The 11,087-nt window shown below is 43.7% G+C and overlaps 1 protein-coding gene across 1 annotated transcript in view; it reads left to right on the top strand.

Moving 5' to 3' along the window:
* The first annotated feature begins 446 nt into the window (after window positions 1-446).
* LOC140278552 (caveolae-associated protein 1-like) overlaps window positions 447-11,087 on the top strand; it is a 39,589-nt gene continuing 28,948 nt past the window's right edge. Inside the window, exon 1 of the mRNA XM_072373588.1 lies at window positions 447-1,307. Within this exon, the coding sequence (XP_072229689.1) occupies window positions 777-1,307 (531 nt within the window). The 5' untranslated portion in view covers window positions 447-776. The remainder of the gene's footprint in view (window positions 1,308-11,087) is intronic.

Genomic DNA, 11,087 nt, shown 5'->3' with positions numbered 1-11,087 from the left:
ATTATCATTATTATCATAATTATTGTTGCCACTACTATCATTCAAACAAAGCAGCATCATCCCAACATGCCTAAAATAATGTATTTGTTGATGATTTCAGCTTTTTCATGTCCCTTTTTTATTCTTGGTGCTTTTCATCCAGAATAAATAAAGCCCTGTCTTGCTTTTACTGAACATGCTCTGTGGAGCAGGAAGAAAAGAGTGGAAACAGGAACAGATGCAGCCAAACATTCCTCCTTTGGCTGTGCCTCAGCTTGTACACAACATATTGATGCAGCTCAGCTAACTATTCCAGCCATGCCAATGGGACAAGGCTAGACCTAGGGGGTGTGTCACTGAATCATGGAAGGGCTTAGCCTAGGTGGAGTCTAACTAATGTTTGGCATATGCTGGGAGGAGATAAGGGAGGAGTTTGAGGAGAGGAGAGAGTCTAGTGGAAAAAATCGGGTTGGAGAGAAAATAACCAGTAGACTACAGCTTGATTGCAGGGTTTTCTGACTGGTGTGGCATTCAGAACGCTTATGTGGTCACATCTAGCATCTTTTGTCTTTCCCTGCTAACTGCTCTGTCTCCAGGGACTTGAAGAGAACAGCACAGAAGAAATAAACAGTGTCTATATGCTGGATAACTTTTAAACAGGAGGGGGAGGAACAGAAGTCCAAAGAACAGAAGAAAGGAAGAAGCAGGAGGGAAGGCAAGTACTCAAAAAATTATCTTGAAAAACCAGGTAGTGTAGAAAGATTGATCAGCTGTCAACACACCACAAATCCACTGACATGGCAGCCATGGAAGCACTGGAATCATCAAGTGCCCAGCTGGAGCCTCAAACCCTCACTGAAATCTCAGATGATGAGGTCAACCTCCCACCTTCAGATGATGAAGATAATGCTGTTGGTGCAGCCAAGAAAGATCTTTCCACCATGGGCGCAGAGGGGGACACCAGCGAAGACAAAGATGAGGCAACAAAGCTAGACCCACAGGTGAACGGGGTCATGGTCCTGTCTTTGCTTGACAAGATCATTGGGGCGGTGGACCAGATCCAGCAGACCCAGAGCGGGCTGGAGGCCAGACAGCAGGATATGGAACGTTCAGTAACCAACATCCAAGGCGAGCTGACAAAACTAGCCAAAAGCCACAGCACCACATCCAACAGTGTCAATAAGATGATGGAGAAGGTGCAAAAAGTAAGCGTCAATGTGAAGACAGTTCGGGCCACACTGGAGAAGCAAGGAGGTCAGATCAAGAAGCTGGAGAACAATGAGGCAGAGCTGCTCAAGAGACGCAACTTTAAAGTCATGATTTACCAGGTGAGACTGCTTGAGTGAACTAACACCTGTATCCATGTGTAGATGTTGTTTTTCTGAGGTATGATTTTGCTTCAAGTACGTGACAGTTTATGAGGGATGGGTGTGGCACATGGGTGAATTGAACATGTTGAATTTATGGTTTTAAGTCCAGTCTATACAACACCACCGTTAAAAAAGCTCCACTGACAATAATATAGCAGCAGTTTAGTGAATGGGAAAGTATTGGATTACTAAAGATGTTGTTCACTTTGCTGAGATGCTAAGGATTTCAAGAAGCAGTTCAAAGTTCAAATATTTCTGGCAAGGGATCAGGTGACAGGCTGTGCTGTCTCCAATCACACCAACAACAAACACTTGACATAAAGAAAGCATGCTTAAAAAGGTTCTCTTTCCTCTCAATACTTACCTGCTGCTTTAACATAATCATCATCTAATAAAATCATGAAAGAGTCTCTGGGACAGTTTGGAATTTTGAATCCCTGATGTTCACGTGAAAGACAAAATGCATTTATTAACTTCCTGTCATATAAGATGCAGTTATATCTGGCAAAGCTCTTCAGTAGTGCCTGGTTAAAATGTGAGCAAAATGCACATCATACTCTATTTTTTGCAAATTGTTCAGAAACATTTATACGTATGGAATTAATAACCAAATACTCAAACTTATAATAAGGAAAATGCATTTTCCAGTTTGTGATATGTTATATTATTCCAAGAATTTGTAAATAAAAAAGTAGCATCTGAACAGAAATTATATCAAATTCCAAGCAATGCTGTCTGACTACAGTAACTGTAAATTCTGAAACACACTATGGTACTCTTGGACAAAATGCAGGATAGGTCTGTGTTTGTGACTATTGCTCCTAAATGTAGTTAAACACCACCTCTGTTCCACCTCCAATTCATTATCATATGATTGAATATTCTCTCAGATGGCTTCAAATGTTTTCTTTCATAGCACACTATGTCCAAGCCCAAGAATACAAGCTTTTGTTAGCTTGCTGGCTCCACTCAGAAATCCCATCCTTTCCCCCACTTCCTTGAAAAAGACTTTGAAAATATTACAATAAAAGTCATTGTCTTAATTAAAGCAGAGGTGTGGTATTAAGTAGGATAACTTAGATGGGCAGATATGTTTCCCTTTTGGGTTTTTTGGAGAGAGAACAACCTTTTTTGAAGGGGAACTGAAGAATATGAATGTGCTGCCACAATTCTTTTTTTAGTCTATGAGGTTGTAGTGTGTAATAGCTTTCAGCTTTTTGCACAGTGGCGCAAGAACATTCAGAGTTTCCACCCCTGACTCAGACTTTCATGGCTTGGGCCGAACTCACTCTCTCTGTTTCCCTCACACATATACACATTTGGTCAACCCACACTATCTGTCACTGCATATGAATACTATTGTAAGATGATCATAGGTTAAATTTGGCTTCGCTGTCTTGTCATATCAACTTAATATTCCTTGTATAACAATCTGCAGATGAGCAGAGTAGAGCTCTAAGCAAGAAAAGATGATCTCATCATTGCATCTGAAGGAATTTGGTGACTTAACTGTTTCTCAATCTGAGAAGATCATAAATCTACTTTTTAATTAGTATCTAAGTAATTCTGGAGGCTGTGGGTTGCAAGTTTCCAGTACAATCTACTGGAAACATCACATAGTGAAAAACAAAACAGGCTGAGATCTTGCTAGCGTTGGCCAAGTGCAGACGCCCTGTGGCAAGAAAAACTCCCCCTGAATGCCTGTCTCTGGCTTCCTCACTCACTCTAAACACTGTTTTTATGGTTTCCAAACATGACATAATATCATAATCATCTTCATTAAAAACACACACAATATGTGGTTGTGCTTTTAGTTTCCTGTGCTCTACTGCTGTCCTCTACAAGGGGATTGAGTCTAAATCAGCAGTGGGCAGACGCTTCCAACAGGTCTCACTCTGAACTGTAACATCCTTTATCTGGTTGGACAGAAGACAGAGTGGCAGCACATTCATACTCTGATAGGAATTACCATGACTATATGCTATTCCTTCAAGCATAATCAAAAGTATTCTCATTATATAAATATCGGTGACCAGAGGCTGATATCCAGGGATTGCCCTTCAGAGTTAAAGTAGTTTTTACAGTTTCCATGAAATCCAATCCCATTTTCATGACTTGTATCAATTTATATTTCATAAAGTCAACAAGCAAAAGGGAAGGAGTACTAAACTGTAAAGTGTTACCTTTGTGGCATGTTTTTTTTTTTAAAGTCTCATTAGCTTTCTTTTATTGTTCCATACAGAATCAAAAGAGCATAGTTCAGCTGTAAAATAAATCGATATTAGGAGTGGGTTTACATATGCCTGGGAGCGACAGATTTTAGAATGTTTCTTTGTAGGCTGTGAGCCAGTGTTACAATTTAGGTACCAGTCCATGTCTTCTAATGTTGATGTCCAATCTATTAAAACCCAGATAAATTAATGGTGTAGCTCCAAAGTAGAGCTCTTAAAGATAAGTACATTCACAAAAATAAGGGAGAAAGCGATATGGTTTTTGTTTTATAAGAGGATCATACCACAAAAAATATGCTCTAAGCACATGTGAGAATATACAATATCTTCATGTGGAGCTCTTCTCTTCTTTTTTCAAATTTCATGTCCAGTAGGAAATCAGGGATCTCATCATGCTTTTTTGGCTTTCTAGGAAATATGCTTTCCATGAAATAGCTGAAGATAACCTGATCTGAAGTTTCTCAACTGAGACATTTTTTTTGTGGCAATTATCTAAAAAGTTGGAAGGCTTGAGGAAAAATGTTGTTATATATTATATACATAGGAGTTCATCATCTGAAACCAATCCAATTTGTTTGTTGCACATACACTAATCAGCTACAACATGAAAACTGCTGATGGGTCAGATTAGTAAAGGGCCCAACATAGATCTCTGTATGGTCTCTGTACATGCCTTAAAAATTCCTGCCTACATGTTGCAGCATTTTGCAGTCACTTAAACTCTCATAAATATGTGAAACTGACTGAGCTTTTGGTTACTCTTGATTGTGTTGGTGCTGTTGTTGGTCCCTTATCTTTGTTCTGCTTTTGAAAAGAAAGAAGTCAGCATAGACAAAGATCTGCTGTCTGATTTTTACTTGTGCTGTTGTAACCATAAGAAAAGGCCTGGCCTCATACTCTGCTGATTAGAAAACACACAGTTACAGAATGATGTTTCCTGAAACAGAGAGCCTGCTGGCTCACACAGAGAAGACAAAGCATGAGGGCTTTGTAGAACATATGGGTGCTTCCTCCTGTGAAGGAGCTTTGGTTGACGGCTTTGAGGACTTATTTTATTTTCACGTGAAAGAGGAATGCACAGCACCTTTGGTACAGTAAATTTTGAAAAGCATTTTGATAGAATGTATACCTCTGAAAGCATCGCTGTAGTCTAGGGAAAGACTGTGACATAATTCCACACAGAGATGAAAGAATGTCATCCTGATGGGTGTTTTTTCTTCTATTTTTTCTTTACATAATACATAAATTAAATCATATTATAAAGTGTTGGGTAAAATGATTGGCACCACTAAACCGTAAGTACATGTTCCATGTCATTTAAGACATCTCAGTTTAAAATGCAATGCTCAATTTTGTCATTTTTTTCTTTCCCTTGATAAATACAATGACTCCAAAGTCAACTGGCAGCTAATCAAGGCCACAGCAACAAACCTCTGCCATGTTTTATATTTGGTAGATGGGGTATTCTTATACTTGTACAGTTTATGTAAATGTTCACATTATATATCATGGTGTTTCTGTCTCTGTTACAGTCCTTATACACCAAGCTGATAACTGGCTGTTTGGAATGTTGGGATCATCAGTAAAGCTCTGTCTCCATCCTTTTTTCATCCTTACTATTTTTCAGACTTCAGTTGTTCCTACAAGAGGCTCCTCTTTCTTGTTCATTTCCTGTGTTATTTTGAAATTCTTTCTACATTGTGCATAGTTAATGCAAAAATGTTGTGTCCTAGTTAATTTAGTTCCTATAATATATAATAGTTCCTAGTTCATTTAGCTTTTTGTGCATCACATGTGTTCTGTTGATCACCCCTGCTACTATGTTCCAACCATGCACACCTGGTTGCATCACCTCCTTGACTGTATTCATACTCCTTGGTTTGCCTTCCTGGATGCTGGATCCTTGTCTTTGTTTCACTTGATTCCTTTTGCCTAGTTAGATGCTGTTCCTGCCATACTTTGGTAAGATCTGCCTCAGCATTGACTTTAGTTTTGTTCAAAGGTCGCCTCATTCACACAAACGTTCATTGTGTAATATTAGGACCTGTTAGGATCATGAAACTATTGGGGCTTGGATTATTTAAATATGGTGTTTAGATTTAAAATTTCGTAGTTATTTAAGTGTGAAATTAATGTAAGTTGTGCTTTACCAGACAATTTCACTGATTTGCTTTACAAATTAAACTCAAAATTAAATGTGTGTTGTTTTTTGTCCAGATGCTAGCAATGTAAGGTGACACAACAGGAGGCTCTTCATTGCTGCTGGCTCTTCACATCAATTTGATGTATAAAAGCCCCTCAGTATGAACAGCAGGGCTTCTATTGAAGTGTGTGTTGTGTGTATGTTTGTTTGGCTCAGTCAAGACTGAAAATCCAGTAAGATTTACACCCTTACATCTGTGTTCAGTTCCTTGACAGTTGAGGCCACATGCTGCCAAAGAACAGAGTTTACTGTACTTACTGCATGACTCGGGCCAGGAATATTACTCTAGTACCCCACAGTGTGCGCATGAGAGGCAAAGTTAAAGCTGCACTGATCAGTCTTTGCATACACCCATACCTTTTGTTGATGACTAACCACACTCCACGTGGCAGCAGCTGTCACAGCAGCCTCCCTGAGCAGGACAATGCACCCTGCCCCTAGCCAATGTTTTAAGCCAAAACTCCCAATATTTCCCAGCCTTTTTCCATGATGTGCACTAGAACAAATCAGCCCACTGCAACCCACAAAGCCTAAAGAATCAACATCTCAGTGACAAACACTATCAGATTTTCTGAGAGGTCCAGTGTCCATGTGTAAAAGCTGTTTCACACCAAATATTGTGATGTTGGTTGCGGAACAAGTTGAGAACAGCCAGCTTAAACTGTGTACAAAACTTTGTACCAAAGCCCAGAAGCATGCCTGCTGTCATATCTCTAAATGTGTCTCTGCATGTTATTACCAACAATGGTATAAAGATTGTGTGTTGAGAAAAATACATAATGTTTGGCTAGTATATGTAGTAAAGCTACCTAAAGTGCATCCTCCATCACTATGAGGAAAATTATCCAGTATATGTAAGAATGAGAGCAAAGAATAAACTGAAAAAGAGAAGCTTTCCCTCAGCTTCATGCAGGGAGTAGATGGGTGAGTTATTGTGGGGACCATATTTAGACTGCTGATTCATAGCAAAGGAATCCCCAGCTCTTTTAACCTCCTCCTCCCTCCTTCTTCCCACATGGAACCAGTCACAGCAACGCTCATGCCTCTCCCACACTTCTCCACTCACCATAATAATTTACCTAACATTTTTGTCTTCACCTCTTTCCCTTTTAACCTCCCTCCCTTCAATATACTTTCCTTTCATTCAGCTGTTCCTAACTTGATTAGATTATTTTGACTAATCAGGCCATCTTACAGAGTCTGAAATATTTTGTTCAATCGTTTGAACTCTGTGTTTAATGCTCAGAATGCGTTGATGACCTCGTCTGCCCAAACCGCTGTCTGTAAGTTCACTTTGTGACACTCGTTTTATGCCATGAGTAGTCGTCTATGTGGAAGTAAGAGCGGAGCAACGTTTCATGTTTCTTTACTTTATGTTTCTTGGTATGTCTCCCTTTACAACTATTTGTGGACAACATAGTTTGATACTTTTGATCTCTTCCTCGAGAGATTTTCTGTAAAAGGGTGCTGCTTAAATCATTAAGCCGGACATTAAGCTTGGCCATCGGGTTATGTATGCCAGCATGTTACCAATTAGATTCATTTGTGACTTCAGCCCTCCTTACTTCACATGATTCTGTTACATAACAAAATCCAAAAATAATTATCATCTGTCATCAAGCAATGATTTCAACATTAAAACAGATCATGAATAAAGATAGTTTTTCGTTACTATGCCACTAAACTACTTTAATAGGTTTTGTTAATTTGTTAATCAAGTTAGGGCTAAAATACATGATCTTGACAACACCATAATTATATTAATGGAAACCATTTTGACACTTCACATGCAGTGGATTTCATGACCACTAGAGGTCGCATGTTCTTGAAAAGTGCTCATGGGTTGCTGTGTGCTACCTTGCTGTTGCTGTTGTCTTTTTGGGAGAAGGACTGTCTCTTATAAACAAATTTTTAGAGGGCAAAAAGGTTGAAAACAACATACTGCATTCAACACATTTTTTGTTCAAATACTTAATTAGAAATACAGTCATGCAAAAAAGAACATACTCCCTCTTTCAGTTCTAAGACTTTATGAGATCCAAGATGGCGGCGCATGTACATGCTGCAGCTATTCTCTCTCCCAACGACACAACATTTTTGTATAAGTCCTAGTGTTTTTGTATGTTGACTACAGTCAATCACAGACTACAAGCTCCCACCGTAGACCTGTGACAGCTCCACCTCACTGCTGAATGAGCTGAACGGGTTCTTCGCTCGCTTTGAGGCACAGAATACCACGCCTGCACAGAAATCCCCACCTTCTCCAGGCGACCAGGTGATTACAGTGTACAGACAGTGTAAGAAGAACATTCGGCAGGATCAATGCCCGGAAAGCATCTGGTCCCGACAATATACCTGACTGCGTACTGAGGGACTGCGAGGGAGAAATCACAGATGTCTTCACAGACATCTTATTTTTTATTTTTTTTTTCCCTTGTCCTGTTCAGCATTATGGCAGCAGAATTGTAGTCTGAATACCTTTGATGCCAAACAGATTTGCTTTTCCAAGGGAAGTTTTATAAATGTAAAGCTCCCCTTGATGCCCATTTATTTATTTCTGTTGACAATATATGACATGTAATAGAACTGAACCGGACCGGGGGACAAGGAAAGAAGAAGAGGAAAGAAGAGGAAACAGAACAAAAATAGAAACAAAAACCAGACATCCAGTTGCTACACCTGTAAAAAGCAAAACAGACAACAATCCATGGCCTCTGAGGGGAATCCAGCCTTAGCGCCACCAGGAGCACCTGAAAGCAGACAAGCAGAAAAAAAACAAACACACAAACAAACAAAAACAAGCACAAGAAGCGGCAATCGCATACAACACAGCTGTGGATATAGATGACCTGAGACGACATGATAATACATCAACTACTTAGCGAGCATGCTACTGGGCTAATAAATGTGTGTGTGTGCATGAACATGCAACCCCCATGGCACAGGACCTACATGATAACCGTGCTTAGTTATGAGTGTATAAGTGTACAGAGCCACAATCCACAGCTCCCCCAAGCAATCAGAAGCAGGCAGAGAGGGCCACAAGACCCAGGCCACCAGCAGCCCCCACGGAGCACAGAACCCAGGAAGCCCACCACAGGGGCAACCACGCATCCACCCAGAAGACTGCAGAGGAAGCCCACGGACAGAGCCACCATAAGCATAGGGCAGAGGCCCTCCGGGAGCCAGGGGCAACAGCCCACCGACCCCGCCAGGCCCCAGCCGCCCAGACACGGGCTGTGCACTGGACCCGGGCCCCAGGAGCCCGGGCGCCCCCAAACCCCCCGGCAGAGGCCCCACCCAATACCCAGGAAGGCCAAGCGCCCCAGACAGCCACACAGTGGGTCAGCGCCTGCCCCAGCGCCCCTGGCCAAGTGCCCTGGGAGTCAAGACGTGCCCACAGGTGGGTGAGGTCACGAGCAGCGGGGAGAGGCAACGCCGCCCCCCCATCGGGAGAAGCACAGGCAGGCCAGGCAACAACAAGTCCCAGATCCAAGCCCAATCATTACCACACACACTTTCATGTCCCATACATCCACACGTCCTCCCTCCCTCGACTCCGCTGGGGTGTAGTGCAGCGGGCACACCAGGGGGCCAGCAGCCCCCCAGCCACCACAGACCCCGAACCAGCAGAACAATTAATTAATCCTCTTGGCCCCTCCCGCCCCGAGCAGCAACCAGGAAGCAGGGGTGTGGGAAGAAGACCCCTCCCCTCACCCTTCTGGCTCTTCAATATTTTCTAATAGTGAGCGATTAAAATTGAGGGGCAGCCAAACCTGTAGAACTTGGAGCGCGGCCCTCTGGGCAGCCTACATAGCCAAAGAGCCCCGCCCACCAGATGCCACTCAGTGTAACCACCCCCCAAGACCTAATGTGTGTGTGTGGGTGTGTTTGATAAGTAGTAATGTCTAAGGTGTAATTAAAACAGGGGCAGGGAACTTCAGAGTGCAACCAAAGGGGACCACCTACGTGGCCCCATCCACTACACCCCACCGAACACACACGCCCCCAAAACCCTTCATGTGTGAGTGTGTGCTGTGTACAGGAGCCAGAAGGGAGAGGGGAATGGGGATATACACCGGGGGAGAGAGGGCAGCCAGGGACTGGCTGCAATAGGCATCCCCGCTACCTGGGAGCCAACCCAGGGCAGGAGGGGCTGATATCCACCAGGCTCAGGGCCTGCAGCGACCATAATCCAGGAGCTACTGTACCCCCAGAAGGTACCCATCCCGCCCCACCCCACCCCGGAGGACCTCTACAAAAAACAAACAAACAACAACAAAAAACAAACAAACAAACCACCCGGTCACACCAGTCGCAGCAGCCTGGGCCTGAGACCCACCATCACCCAGGCCCCCCCAGGCCCCCCCCCAACAGGGGAAAAGCACCGCCCCTCCTCACCGCACGCCCCAACACCCTGAAAAAAAAACAACCATCTGCGGACACCTGGGAGGTCCCAGAGCAACAAGTCCGGCACCAGGACCTGCACCAACCCACCCATACTGTGGCGCGTCCAGGGCAACCCAGCCCCCCCAGGCACAGACAGGGCCCCCCCCCCCCCGGGCGCAAGGCAGCGCCCAGCCACCAGGGCCCAGGCCCAGCACCACAACCCACGCCAGAGCGGCCCGGCCACCCGGCATAGAGCCAGCAGCCACCACCCCAAGGCCCCTAAGGGACCCCGCCCCACACCGCAAGACAGCCCCACCCGCAAGCCCCCAAAACTGCCCTCCAAGCCCGACACACAGTCCCCCCCAGCAATGACCAACCCGGTCCCCACGACCCGAGAGACCACCAGACGCCCGAAGCCACACAGCCCCCCCCAGCGCACATCCAACCGCCCAGAACGACGGGACAGCAACCCACTACCACCACTATGTGATAAAGCTAATCAGAGGGGACCAGAAAGAATGAAATTCAGCCAATTGATGTTTTGACGAGGCAGACATTGTTTCCATGCTAATATAATCTAAAAGAAAATTTCTAAACTGGTTAATACACAGATTGTTCTTCGCTTTCCAGTTCATGAGAATAGTTTTCTTTGCGATACATAACACTGTGAGAACCATGTGTGCTGAGTTAATTTGCATGTTGATGTTGTCTAAGTCACCCAGTATGCACAGTGTGGGGCAGGCAGGGATGCTACACTTTAGCCATGTTGATAGGTCCTCACAGACTTCAAGCCAGAACATCTGGACAGGCGCACAGAACCACAAAGCATGTGCATAATCATCAGGTGTGTTATCTGTGCAATGTGAGCAGATGTTTGAGTGTGTTAGACCCATCCTGAACATCCTTTGTCCTGTA

This window comes from Leuresthes tenuis, unplaced genomic scaffold (genome assembly GCF_036924035.1).
Source record: "Leuresthes tenuis unplaced genomic scaffold, fLeuTen1.0.hap1 SCAF_20, whole genome shotgun sequence".
Classification (NCBI taxonomy): domain Eukaryota; kingdom Metazoa; phylum Chordata; class Actinopteri; order Atheriniformes; family Atherinopsidae; genus Leuresthes; species Leuresthes tenuis.
The sequence above is the reverse complement of the archived record's forward strand: the minus strand, read 5'-3'. Positions and strand labels throughout refer to the sequence as shown.